At 42.9% G+C, this 15,238-nt stretch overlaps 1 protein-coding gene across 1 annotated transcript in view; it reads right to left on the bottom strand.

Moving 5' to 3' along the window:
- Positions 1-2,151: 2,151 nt before the first annotated feature.
- Positions 2,152-15,238, bottom strand: part of OCIAD1 (OCIA domain containing 1) — a 63,181-nt gene continuing 50,094 nt past the window's right edge. The window contains exon 8 of the mRNA XM_068278552.1: positions 2,152-2,675. Coding sequence (XP_068134653.1) covers positions 2,638-2,675 — 38 coding nt within the window. The 3' untranslated portion in view covers positions 2,152-2,637. The remainder of the gene's footprint in view (positions 2,676-15,238) is intronic.

Below are 15,238 nucleotides of genomic sequence, written 5' to 3'. Positions count from 1 at the left end.
AGGGAGGGAGAGCCCCTTAAGGTGAGTGCCCATAGCTCTCCCTCTTCTCTCCGCTGCTCCCCTCCTCCTGCACACATGGCCACTTTTTCTGGGGACATATACCCCTGCCTCCATATACTGGGACATATACACCTGCCTACATATACTGGGACATATCCCCCTGCCTACATATACTGGGACATATACCCCCTGCCTACATATACTGGGACATATACCCCCTGCCTACATATACTGGGCACATATACCCCTGCCTACATATACTGGGACATATACCCCTGCCTACATATACTGGGACATGTGCCTACATATACTGGGACATATACCCCGTGCCTACATATACTGGGACATATACCCCCTGCCTACATATACTGGGACATATACCCCCTGCCTACATATACTGGGACATATACCCCCTGCCTACATATACTGGGACATATCCTCCTGGCTACATATACCCCCTGCCTACATATACTGGGACATATACCCCCTGCCTACATATACTGGGCACATATACCCCTGCCTACATATACTGGGACATATACCCCTGCCTACATATACTGGGACATATACCCCCTGCCTACATATACTGGGACATATACCCCTGGCTACATATACTGGGACATATCCCCCTGGCTACATATACTGGGACATATACCCCCTGCCTACATATACTGGGCACATATACCCCTGCCTACATATACTGGGCACATATACCCTGCCTACATATACTGGGCACATATACCCCTGCCTACATATACTGGGCACATATACCCCTGGCTACCTGTTCTGGGGACATCTCTACCCCTGGCTACCTGTTCTGGGGACATCTCTACCCCTGGCTACCAGTTCTGGGGACATCTCTACCGCTGGCCACCTATTCTGGGGACACCTATAGACCTGGGGCTACCTATTTTTGGGGAACCACTGCTGTCAGATTGAGTGTATTTTGGGGAACTGCTGCCAGGTGAGAGGTGTCTACATATTAAGGGGGCATTCTGCCTATTTATGTGAAAAGCTGTCTATTTATGTGCCTCATGACTGCTGAATTTGTCTTGTTGCGGGCCTCATGTTTACTGACTTTGTCTTGTTGGGGGCCTCATGATTTGTTGGGGGCCTCAAGATTGCTGAATTTGTCTTGTTGGGGGCCTCATGATTGCTGAATTTGTCTTGTTGGGGGCCTCATGATTGCTGAATTTGTCTTGATGGGGGGGGGCTCATGATTGCTGAATTTGTCTTGTTGGGGGTCACATGATTGCTAACTGCGAGACTATGGAAAAAGCTGAATCATCATCATATGAGACAATAGCATTAAACCTACTTTTTCCGCTTTTTAAAACAGAAAATGAAACCGAGAGGTTCTAAAAAAAATGAATAATTTTTTTCAGGAGTACGATGGATGAAATTGTTTATCTTCACAGTTTATTTTCAACTTAATTTTCCATAATGTTCATGTATGAGTTAAAACGTTTGTATTTAGTTTAAATTGCTGTTGGCACTTTGTGATAGTAAAGTGACTTTGCAGTTTGGACACTCAAACTCCAAAAGGTTCGCCACCACTGTCCTAATCTTATGTCCCACCATTGCTTAGTTCATGTAAACTTGTCTCCACCCACGACCACACCCACATACTGGTTCATGACCACACCCATTTTTCGGCACGGAGCACGCCGCATGACGTAGCTCCATTTTTTGGCGCAACACCATCCCAAATTTGCGGCGCGCTGCGCGCGCCGCCCGCTTCGCTCGCCGCCCGCTTTTTGCTCCCCACTTTTTGCCCCCCCCCCCCCCCCCTGGAAAATTTTCTGCGGACGCCCATGGTCTCTATAGCAGCTGCAGGAGAGATACGCAAAGAGCGCATTTCTCCTGTGTAGACTGGCCCCGACTGACGGAAGTGTGGGGACCCGGTATCAGAGCTGCAGGAAGGCTGAGGACGGCGGCGTGAGAGTGATCTGAGCGTATGTGGCTGGAGGAAGCCCCAGGTATGTATAAAACGTTTTGTATTATCCAGATCTGAGTCCCTTTAAAACACAAGGCACAGGTTTCCTGGTGTCTTTATTTGACTTACGCCTCAGCAGATAGACTTTTCTAACACTTATAATTCCATCAGGTTTCAACTGTAAAAGTAATAAGAACAGATAAGTGCTGTGAAGCTTTTAGAAAACAAACTTTAATTTGCTAAAATATTCAGCTTTATATTTTTTTTTTTCCTCAGACACTGTACACTTCATTTCACACATTATTAAGATGCATTCAGATTTGAGAATAGGTATTTTGATTAGTTTGGCTGTAGTTCACACGACAATGTACTTTGCAATTGGTATAGGATGCAGTAATAAGGCGGCGCAGACCTAGATAAAAGCGCAAAGGAATAAACTTTTTCTCATCAGGGATAATTCAAAAGCAAAGCAAAAAAGGTGTTGTGCAGCACCTGCACTACAAATCCACCAGTCCCTCTATCTAGGCAGTGACAGAAATCTTTAAAACAGGAAGTGCATCCTAGTTACAGCAACATCTGAGTTTTTGTACAAGAATGGAAAGGTAACTTGAGATGCAACTTTTTGCATCAAAACTGATTGACAGACCAATGAAACACACTTCTTTGCAGATAATCGCACTGCTTTGCCAGGAAAACGTCTCTTAATCCTCCCACGCATCTCCATATTTGTTCTTTTTAGCTGAAACACAGAAAACAGCAAAAGATAAGGAACAATGAGTGTGCACTGTGCTAGAACATCAAAAGGTCATAGAATGCTACCAAAACAAAGACTCCAATTATATTCCGAAGAAAGTGAAAGACGACAATCATCATTTATGTAGATGCAGTAATATAGCTACATTTTGAGAAGCATATAATCAAGCAAACATCACACAACTTATGCTAGGTACACACCATACAATTTTCTGTTATTTACCTGCAAGATAGATTTTTTTTTTTTTTTTGGGGGGGGGGGGAGGTAAATCTAACAGAAAATTGTATGGTGTGGCATCAGTTCATCAAAGGCTGCTAGTTACACACCATACAATTGTCTGTTATGCTGGGAATAGACTATGGCTTCGATTCATAAAAAAAAGCAGTGCGATAAAAAAAATTTGTCAGGAAAGTCCCGCACTCTGTATTTTCCCGGTCTGTGTGCTAATTCATAAAGATTTTCCCAGCTGCCCTTGAAGGTCGGTAAATTACCACAGCCCTTTGAGCGGAAGAGTAAAGCAGTGTGGCAATCTCTCTCTTTTGCCCTGCACAGATGACTCACACAGATGGCTCTCTACACAAATGACTCGCACAGACGACTCACTCAGACTTTCCCTGCCTGCACAGATGACTCGCAGACTACTCACTCAGACTTTCCCTGCCTGCACAGATGACTCACACAGACTTCGGCTCCCTGCACTTTGCATTGTTAACACCTCACCAGAGGCGTCGGTAACTATCATCAGGCTTACGCTTGTTGAAGGCTTTATGAATTGACATTTGCTGACAATTTACCGACATGTGTTGGAGGTAACTACAGCCAAGTTGGTAATTTATCTCCCTGGTCGGTAATGTCAGCTTTTCATGCGGTAACAGCCTTTATGAATTGGCACATTGCTAAGTGCTGGGGAAAGTCTGCTGTTTTCAGCATTACCACATGTGGTAATGCTTTATGAATTAAGGTCAATGAGATTTTTCAGCAGATTTACTGTCCGATCGATTTTCCAATCATTTTTCCAATAGTTTTTTTGATCGTTTTTCCAATCAATTTCCATTCACTTCTATGAGAAATCGATCAGAAAAATAATGAAAAAAATCAGATCGGACATGTCGGAAATTATTGAACCATCTATCTGCCAAAAAATCTCACGATGAATTCCCAGCATTAGATTTACCTGCAAGATAGATCTAAATATAGAATTGATCGATCAGAAATCGATTCTATCAAATTCCCAGATTGATCGATTTGCGGCGGATTTCAATCAATTTGATCTGACAGGATGAAAAAATCTGGCTGGCAGCAGATCGATGGCCCATAGAGTTACATCGGATCTAAAGGTAGCCATACACTGGCTCGATTCCCGGCCGTTTCGACAGCAGATTCGATCCTGGGATAGTCGGTGGTTCGTTAATAGTCGGTGGTTCGTTTTTTGTAACGATCGTCGTTTGTAAAGATCGGGGAACGATCGTTACAAACGACTATAGTCGCATGTGTGTACGCACCTTAAGAAAGGATTGTCTTGGCAGAGGTTTGCATTGTGGATATCGGTGTACAAATAAGACATTCAAAGGGAAGATGAGTAATAGAGACAAACCCGAGTAAGGATAGGAACCCACTAGGAGGGCTTTTTTGAGCACACTGTGATTTGAAAAACTCTTGCTAATGTAATGCTATGGGTGTGATTCCACTTGAGTGATGTGATTGTATAAAAATTCTTCATAGTATTGCATTAGCTAGAGCTTTTTCAAATCACTAGCGATTAGAAAAGGCTTCTAGTGGGTTTGAGCACTAAAGGAAACTGAAAAAAAAAGAAGAGCTAAAGCTATAGCAAACAGGTAAAACCTCAAGCAGGGACCAGCACACGTTGATTACTATGAGCATAAACAGCTTATACGCAACATACACTGACCGACATATGTATTATGAAATAGGGCTAAAAGTATAGTGCTTGCAATGCACAAATTTAAAATACTTACCTCGAGAGGGGGAAGCCTCTAGGTCCCTCCAGAGGCTTCCTCCACGATGCCATTCCAGTGCCGAGACCCCGGAAGTATGGCTGCACTGTGCCTGTGCAGTAACATGGATCAACTCTGGCTTCAGCAGAAAATGTAGAGCCCAATCGGGTCTGTGGTGCTATGGATGTGGCTCTGGAGAATCCAGAGGCTTTCCTCTCCTGAGTTAAGTACACAAACGGGCATTTTTTTCCCCCTACAGGTTCTCTTTAAGCATAAATTCAGGCAACGCTTTTTACATTATAATGATACAGACTGCGCCCACCGTGAGTCAACCACAGAAAAGTCTTTTAAATGTCCTCTATCAACCAAACCAGAGTGTTCGCTATCAAAATCCACCGGATTGTCTTTAGAAATTATGCAAGCTGTGACAGCGCTCCTCTTTCCTTATAGTGCAACCTGCAAGATCAAAATCTCAACATAGTGCATTACTGCAAGATTAAAATTCATCCACTCAGAACACCCAGTGCAAATCGTGTTTCACTCGTGAGTCAATCTTTGTGCGATCAGTCATGCGCCCCTTATAAATTACAGGCTCACCAGATGTTAGCCACCTCAGTTCTCAGGTGGGTCTTGCGCATAATTCAATGTTACCAATCAGGCACTTTAAAATTTCCAATGGCTTTAATCCGCTGTTTTCCACTTAAAAAATCACAATAAAATAGACATAGTGTAAAACCCTAAAAACAATTGGCCAATGCCCTGCGCTATATCGCACTCACATGAGTAAATATTTCAAAAGCATATCAGGCTACAGAGAGCCTTACGGTGTCACCTCCACAGTGGTTCCGGCGTCCCGTTTCCACTACGGCGCATCCGCTGTATGTAATGCTCCCGGCCGGCTCTCGAATCCCCGTCTGCTACCAGTGACGTCAGGCGCTCCAGGCTCCGCCTTACGCGTTTCGTCCGCAAGGACTCATCAGAGGCTGACGTCACTGGAGCGTCCGACGTCTTTTGTATCCAAAGTTTCCTACGCTGAACCACCGCGACCCCTCGGTCGCCCTGGCCGCGTCATTGGTTTCTCTCTGCTGGAACGCATACTCGGCGGTCATTTTCACGCATGCCTGAAAGGAAGCTTAAATGCTTCCATAGAAGCTGTTCACGGATCCGTATCTGTTTCATGCAATGGGTCTCTGGTGCCCTCCATAATGGATTTACACCCTCTAGTGGCTCTCCCTGGTATCAATTAGTTTTACTCAGGCTAAATTCTACACCTCCTCTCACTGAATATATTAAACTTCAACCAATTTCTCCTAGATAGTTTCCTAAAGCCCCTTACTGGCCACCAGCAACCCCCTTGCATGAAAACCTTTTCACATGGAAGTGTCCCCTTGGCCTCTCAATTAGTTACCTTCAATTGTCAATCAGTGCTAGTTTTCTAATGCATGATTATCGCATCTCTATTAAACAACATTATATTTGCAACTGTGCCCTTAAATGCCCTCGTTTACATGTGTACCATCCCCAGATGGTCACCCACGGGGGAGAAGCCTGCAGCCAAGGGCTGTTAATCCCTGTGCCCCTAAATCCATATACCCCAACATACCCCTTTTACATGTCTTAGTGCATGTGCCCCTCTCCTAGTGTATTCTAACACTGCAGGATTCTCAGCACACTGTTATATTATTGCTATAATACCCCATCTACCCTATAATTTCTTCACCTTACCCAGATCCTATTACCTGGGAATTTTTTACAAATCATTGGTTATAAAACAGTTTAAATCAAATTCCACGTTCAAACCCCCCGGTGTCATACTTTTTAAATTATATATCCACCGTCCCTCTGCTTGTGATATATCCCTCACTAAACTGGATCCTCTCCACCTCTTGACATGGGCCTCTATTCCCATAAATTTTAAGCCTGTGGGGTTACATCCATGCACCAAACGAAAATGGTTTGACACACTATGTGTTGCCAAGCCCTTCTTTATGTTGGCTACATGCTCCCCAATCCTTTTATGTAATTTTCTAGTCGTCCGGCCTACATATTCCATGTCACAGGGGCATTTCAACAGATATATTACCCCTGTTGTATTGCATGTGATACACTGTTTTAGTGTCATCACTTGTCCAGTGTTATTTGCCGTGAAGGTTATTCCTCTTTGAGGCATGGCCTCTTTGCATCCTCTACACTTACGACATGGAAAGAAGCCTTTTTGGCCAAGCATGTCCCCTGTTTTTACTTGGGGTGGGTTCACAAAGCTTGGTACTAATTTAGATTTCAAATTGGGGGCTCTTTTGTATATAAACCCTGGTCTCTCAGGTATGACCTTTTTCAAGCTCCCATCCAGTTGCAGGATGTTCCAATGCTTCCTGATTATGTTTTCTACGTCCTTATATTGGCCATTATAGTTTAATAACATGTCAAACTCCCTATTTCTCTGAGTTTGTTGCTCTTTATGTTTTGTTATCAACAAATCCTTCCTATTCATATTTGCCACCTGCTCCACTTGTGTATTGAGGGCATCTTGGTCATACCCCTTCTCTATAAATCTTTGCACTATGATTTGGCTCTGGCTCCTAAAGGTTTCAATCTCAGAGCAATTTCGCCTTATCCGCATTAGTTGTCCCTTGGGGATGTTTTCAAGCCACTTTCTATGGTGGCAACTTCCTAGTGGGATATACCCATTTTTATCCGTGGTTTTGAAAAAAGTTTCTGTACTTAGAACATTATCTTTTTTCTTTATGACCAAGTCTAGAAATTCCACCTGGTCATATGATTTATTAAAAGAGATTTTAACGGAGTTCCAATGATTGTTTATTTTATTGCAAAAACTCTCTAGGAGCTCTTTTGGTCCCCTCCATATGAAAAATAGGTCGTCAATGAACCGATTCCATGTAACCACATACTGCGCTCCCTCTATTGATAAGAGCTGTTGTTCCCATTTGGCCATATATATGTTAGCCACTGACGGTGCAAATTTTGCCCCCATGGCACATCCAGTTTGTTGGACATAGAATACATTTTCGTACCAGAAATAATTGTGCTCCAATGCATATCTGAGAAGTTCCATAATGAACTCTATTTGTTTAATTCTTAGATCCCCCTGTTGCACCAAAGCCTCTTCCACAGCTTGCATCCCATCCTGATGTGGAATGACAGTATATAGGGACGTAACGTCCCCTGTTACTAATATGTCATCTTTTTCCATCCCTACATCTTTTATTTTTTGCAGTAGATGTTTCGTGTCTTTCAATAAGTAAGGTAATTGCCCCACAATAGTTTGGAGGAATATATCAATGTACTCCCCCACCCTTTGGGTGAGCGACCCCACCCCACTCACAATGGGTCTGCCTGGGGGATTCTGTGTGTCTTTATGAATCTTAGGATTACAATAAATGACCGGTATTCGCGGATTAGTAGGCAATAGATACCGCAGTTCATTGGTGGAAATTATAGTTTCCTTTTCCCCTTGTATCAATATATTTTTTAGGTCTTTTTTATATTCAAATGTGGGGTCCTTTTTCAGCCTTTTGTAAGTTGACTCATCACCCAAGAGTCTCAGCATCTCTTTGTTATATTGCTGGGAATTCATTATCACCAATCCCCCCCCCTTATCAGCTGGTTTTAATATTAAATCCTTGTTTTCCGCTAATTCAAGGACCTGCTGATTAATCTGGCTGGAGTTTTTTAGCTTTCTTATCTCCAGTTTCTCCAAATCTTGGAGTATGGCCCGCTTAAACGTATCAATAGTACTTTCCTTGGAGGAATCCTGTGGATTGAACAGAGATCTGTTTTTCAGATTTGTATGGACATATTTTTGGGGAATGACATTAATTCTAGTATTAGGACCCTCCCGATTCAAAAAATATTTCTTCTGTGTAAGTCTCCTAGCATATTTGTTAATGTCCAAATATGTTCCAAACTTGTTTAACCTGTTTGGAGGTGCATAATTCAGTCCCTTGTCCAAGAGTTTCAATTGTGGTTTGGTAAGTTGGACACCACTTATGTTAAATATTCCCCCAGTTTTTATTTCCTTCTTCTTTTGTTGCTCTCTCCTTCCACCCCTTGTCCCTCTCCTGTTCTTTTTTCTCCCCCCTCCCACTCCTCTTCTTGGTACATATATGGGTGTTTCCATCTGGTTCTTTGACTCATCCCTAAAAAACGATCATTATATTCATTTAAACTGTCATATCTATTAGATATGGGGATTCCTTCATAATTCTGCTCATAATTTCTATTCCCTTCATGTGTGGGACCTTCCCCTTTCCTTTGCCTCAGGTTATAGAAATTTTCACCAAACCTCCCACGATTATGTGGATACTTAGGGGGGATTAACTTTTTGGGGGTTCTATATGTCTTGGCATGGCCTTTACTTGGTGACCCCCCCCCATGCTCCATATTGAATTTCCCCCTCATAGTCTTCCCATTCATTCTCAACATCATCCTCCTGAGGGGCATCTCTTTCCTCCTCTGGGTTTGGGTGTCTCTCCCGGGTATCTTGGCTGGCCCTTTCTTGGGGCTTTGATGCTTTATTACCTCCTGTATCTTTTGTACCGCCCTCCGCTCCTTGTATATTTTGCGTTTTTATACCTGGACCATTTTGCCACTTATAAGCTGTGTTTTGTTTATATTCCCCCCAATCCCTGAGAAATCTCTTCTGTCTAATTTCTATGATTTCTTGCTCATTTTTTATTAATTTCCCCGTGAGTTCCTCCATATGTTTTTTGTATATATCCTTTTCTTTAAATGGCTCCATGGCTACTTTCAACTGGTCAATCTCACCCTCTAATCTTTCTAGTCTAGATTGTTTTCGTTTTGCCAAGATTTTTAATAAATTTACCCCACTTTGATTTAAGAATTCCCCCATCTCTTTATCATTTGCTTCATTATTTTCCCCATCATTAATGAGGAGATCCCATCTATATCTTTTGGGGACTATATCCTCCTCTATGTATCTATTGAGACTGGCGTGCTCCCACCAGGCCACCTGTTCCTTTAACATAAGATTGTGCAGACTTCTGAAATTCCCCTCCAGGCTTTCTGTTCTAACTTTAGTTGGATCCTTAGAAAAAATACCTGCTACATTTAGAGATGACCTGTTTCTTAATGAAAATGCGTCCATGATCTCTTTATGTTACCCCTGCCCACCTATTACTGCAGAGTCTCACAGTTTCCGCTCCCCCTAACACAAGACACTACAATATCACAATTTTTACAATTTTTCAATGGGGGCTGCAATCAATGGATCGTGGATTTATCCTCACAACAATTATAATGATACAGACTGCGCCCACCGTGAGTCAACCACAGAAAAGTCTTTTAAATGTCCTCTATCAACCAAACCAGAGTGTTCGCTATCAAAATCCACCGGATTGTCTTTAGAAATTATGCAAGCTGTGACAGCGCTCCTCTTTCCTTATAGTGCAACCTGCAAGATCAAAATCTCAACATAGTGCATTACTGCAAGATTAAAATTCATCCACTCAGAACACCCAGTGCAAATCGTGTTTCACTCGTGAGTCAATCTTTGTGCGATCAGTCATGCGCCCCTTATAAATTACAGGCTCACCAGATGTTAGCCACCTCAGTTCTCAGGTGGGTCTTGCGCATAATTCAATGTTACCAATCAGGCACTTTAAAATTTCCAATGGCTTTAATCCGCTGTTTTCCACTTAAAAAATCACAATAAAATAGACATAGTGTAAAACCCTAAAAACAATTGGCCAATGCCCTGCGCTATATCGCACTCACATGAGTAAATATTTCAAAAGCATATCAGGCTACAGAGAGCCTTACGGTGTCACCTCCACAGTGGTTCCGGCGTCCCGTTTCCACTACGGCGCATCCGCTGTATGTAATGCTCCCGGCCGGCTCTCGAATCCCCGTCTGCTACCAGTGACGTCAGGCGCTCCAGGCTCCGCCTTACGCGTTTCGTCCGCAAGGACTCATCAGAGGCTGACGTCACTGGAGCGTCCGACGTCTTTTGTATCCAAAGTTTCCTACGCTGAACCACCGCGACCCCTCGGTCGCCCTGGCCGCGTCATTGGTTTCTCTCTGCTGGAACGCATACTCGGCGGTCATTTTCACGCATGCCTGAAAGGAAGCTTAAATGCTTCCATAGAAGCTGTTCACGGATCCGTATCTGTTTCATGCAATGGGTCTCTGGTGCCCTCCATAATGGATTTACACCCTCTAGTGGCTCTCCCTGGTATCAATTAGTTTTACTCAGGCTAAATTCTACACCTCCTCTCACTGAATATATTAAACTTCAACCAATTTCTCCTAGATAGTTTCCTAAAGCCCCTTACTGGCCACCAGCAACCCCCTTGCATGAAAACCTTTTCACATGGAAGTGTCCCCTTGGCCTCTCAATTAGTTACCTTCAATTGTCAATCAGTGCTAGTTTTCTAATGCATGATTATCGCATCTCTATTAAACAACATTATATTTGCAACTGTGCCCTTAAATGCCCTCGTTTACATGTGTACCATCCCCAGATGGTCACCCACGGGGGAGAAGCCTGCAGCCAAGGGCTGTTAATCCCTGTGCCCCTAAATCCATATACCCCAACATACCCCTTTTACATGTCTTAGTGCATGTGCCCCTCTCCTAGTGTATTCTAACACTGCAGGATTCTCAGCACACTGTTATATTATTGCTATAATACCCCATCTACCCTATAATTTCTTCACCTTACCCAGATCCTATTACCTGGGAATTTTTTACAAATCATTGGTTATAAAACAGTTTAAATCAAATTCCACGTTCAAACCCCCCGGTGTCATACTTTTTAAATTATATATCCACCGTCCCTCTGCTTGTGATATATCCCTCACTAAACTGGATCCTCTCCACCTCTTGACATGGGCCTCTATTCCCATAAATTTTAAGCCTGTGGGGTTACATCCATGCACCAAACGAAAATGGTTTGACACACTATGTGTTGCCAAGCCCTTCTTTATGTTGGCTACATGCTCCCCAATCCTTTTATGTAATTTTCTAGTCGTCCGGCCTACATATTCCATGTCACAGGGGCATTTCAACAGATATATTACCCCTGTTGTATTGCATGTGATACACTGTTTTAGTGTCATCACTTGTCCAGTGTTATTTGCCGTGAAGGTTATTCCTCTTTGAGGCATGGCCTCTTTGCATCCTCTACACTTACGACATGGAAAGAAGCCTTTTTGGCCAAGCATGTCCCCTGTTTTTACTTGGGGTGGGTTCACAAAGCTTGGTACTAATTTAGATTTCAAATTGGGGGCTCTTTTGTATATAAACCCTGGTCTCTCAGGTATGACCTTTTTCAAGCTCCCATCCAGTTGCAGGATGTTCCAATGCTTCCTGATTATGTTTTACGAGGGCATTTAAGGGCACAGTTGCAAATATAATGTTGTTTAATAGAGATGCGATAATCATGCATTAGAAAACTAGCACTGATTGACAATTGAAGGTAACTAATTGAGAGGCCAAGGGGACACTTCCATGTGAAAAGGTTTTCATGCAAGGGGGTTGCTGGTGGCCAGTAAGGGGCTTTAGGAAACTATCTAGGAGAAATTGGTTGAAGTTTAATATATTCAGTGAGAGGAGGTGTAGAATTTAGCCTGAGTAAAACTAATTGATACCAGGGAGAGCCACTAGAGGGTGTAAATCCATTATGGAGGGCACCAGAGACCCATTGCATGAAACAGATACGGATCCGTGAACAGCTTCTATGGAAGCATTTAAGCTTCCTTTCAGGCATGCGTGAAAATGACCGCCGAGTATGCGTTCCAGCAGAGAGAAACCAATGACGCGGCCAGGGCGACCGAGGGGTCGCGGTGGTTCAGCGTAGGAAACTTTGGATACAAAAGACGTCGGACGCTCCAGTGACGTCAGCCTCTGATGAGTCCTTGCGGACGAAACGCGTAAGGCGGAGCCTGGAGCGCCTGACGTCACTGGTAGCAGACGGGGATTCGAGAGCCAGCCGGGAGCATTACATACAGCGGATGCGCCGTAGTGGAAACGGGACGCCGGAACCACTGTGGAGGTGACACCGTAAGGCTCTCTGTAGCCTGATATGCTTTTGAAATATTTACTCATGTGAGTGCGATATAGCGCAGGGCATTGGCCAATTGTTTTTAGGGTTTTACACTATGTCTATTTTATTGTGATTTTTTAAGTGGAAAACAGCGGATTAAAGCCATTGGAAATTTTAAAGTGCCTGATTGGTAACATTGAATTATGCGCAAGACCCACCTGAGAACTGAGGTGGCTAACATCTGGTGAGCCTGTAATTTATAAGGGGCGCATGACTGATCGCACAAAGATTGACTCACGAGTGAAACACGATTTGCACTGGGTGTTCTGAGTGGATGAATTTTAATCTTGCAGTAATGCACTATGTTGAGATTTTGATCTTGCAGGTTGCACTATAAGGAAAGAGGAGCGCTGTCACAGCTTGCATAATTTCTAAAGACAATCCGGTGGATTTTGATAGCGAACACTCTGGTTTGGTTGATAGAGGACATTTAAAAGACTTTTCTGTGGTTGACTCACGGTGGGCGCAGTCTGTATCATTATAATTGTTGTGAGGATAAATCCACGATCCATTGATTGCAGCCCCCATTGAAAAATTGTAAAAATTGTGATATTGTAGTGTCTTGTGTTAGGGGGAGCGGAAACTGTGAGACTCTGCAGTAATAGGTGGGCAGGGGTAACATAAAGAGATCATGGACGCATTTTCATTAAGAAACAGGTCATCTCTAAATGTAGCAGGTATTTTTTCTAAGGATCCAACTAAAGTTAGAACAGAAAGCCTGGAGGGGAATTTCAGAAGTCTGCACAATCTTATGTTAAAGGAACAGGTGGCCTGGTGGGAGCACGCCAGTCTCAATAGATACATAGAGGAGGATATAGTCCCCAAAAGATATAGATGGGATCTCCTCATTAATGATGGGGAAAATAATGAAGCAAATGATAAAGAGATGGGGGAATTCTTAAATCAAAGTGGGGTAAATTTATTAAAAATCTTGGCAAAACGAAAACAATCTAGACTAGAAAGATTAGAGGGTGAGATTGACCAGTTGAAAGTAGCCATGGAGCCATTTAAAGAAAAGGATATATACAAAAAACATATGGAGGAACTCACGGGGAAATTAATAAAAAATGAGCAAGAAATCATAGAAATTAGACAGAAGAGATTTCTCAGGGATTGGGGGGAATATAAACAAAACACAGCTTATAAGTGGCAAAATGGTCCAGGTATAAAAACGCAAAATATACAAGGAGCGGAGGGCGGTACAAAAGATACAGGAGGTAATAAAGCATCAAAGCCCCAAGAAAGGGCCAGCCAAGATACCCGGGAGAGACACCCAAACCCAGAGGAGGAAAGAGATGCCCCTCAGGAGGATGATGTTGAGAATGAATGGGAAGACTATGAGGGGGAAATTCAATATGGAGCATGGGGGGGGTCACCAAGTAAAGGCCATGCCAAGACATATAGAACCCCCAAAAAGTTAATCCCCCCTAAGTATCCACATAATCGTGGGAGGTTTGGTGAAAATTTCTATAACCTGAGGCAAAGGAAAGGGGAAGGTCCCACACATGAAGGGAATAGAAATTATGAGCAGAATTATGAAGGAATCCCCATATCTAATAGATATGACAGTTTAAATGAATATAATGATCGTTTTTTAGGGATGAGTCAAAGAACCAGATGGAAACACCCATATATGTACCAAGAAGAGGAGTGGGAGGGGGGAGAAAAAAGAACAGGAGAGGGACAAGGGGTGGAAGGAGAGAGCAACAAAAGAAGAAGGAAATAAAAACTGGGGGAATATTTAACATAAGTGGTGTCCAACTTACCAAACCACAATTGAAACTCTTGGACAAGGGACTGAATTATGCACCTCCAAACAGGTTAAACAAGTTTGGAACATATTTGGACATTAACAAATATGCTAGGAGACTTACACAGAAGAAATATTTTTTGAATCGGGAGGGTCCTAATACTAGAATTAATGTCATTCCCCAAAAATATGTCCATACAAATCTGAAAAACAGATCTCTGTTCAATCCACAGGATTCCTCCAAGGAAAGTACTATTGATACGTTTAAGCGGGCCATACTCCAAGATTTGGAGAAACTGGAGATAAGAAAGCTAAAAAACTCCAGCCAGATTAATCAGCAGGTCCTTGAATTAGCGGAAAACAAGGATTTAATATTAAAACCAGCTGATAAGGGGGGGGGATTGGTGATAATGAATTCCCAGCAATATAACAAAGAGATGCTGAGACTCTTGGGTGATGAGTCAACTTACAAAAGGCTGAAAAAGGACCCCACATTTGAATATAAAAAAGACCTAAAAAATATATTGATACAAGGGGAAAAGGAAACTATAATTTCCACCAATGAACTGCGGTATCTATTGCCTACTAATCCGCGAATACCGGTCATTTATTGTAATCCTAAGATTCATAAAGACACACAGAATCCCCCAGGCAGACCCATTGTGAGTGGGGTGGGGTCGCTCACCCAAAGGGTGGGGGAGTACATTGATATATTCCTCCAAACTATTGTGGGGCAATTACCTTACTTATTGAAAGACAC

Source organism: Hyperolius riggenbachi, chromosome 1 (assembly GCF_040937935.1).
Source record: "Hyperolius riggenbachi isolate aHypRig1 chromosome 1, aHypRig1.pri, whole genome shotgun sequence".
NCBI lineage: Eukaryota > Metazoa > Chordata > Amphibia > Anura > Hyperoliidae > Hyperolius > Hyperolius riggenbachi.
This window is presented reverse-complemented; position numbering and strand designations above follow the sequence as displayed.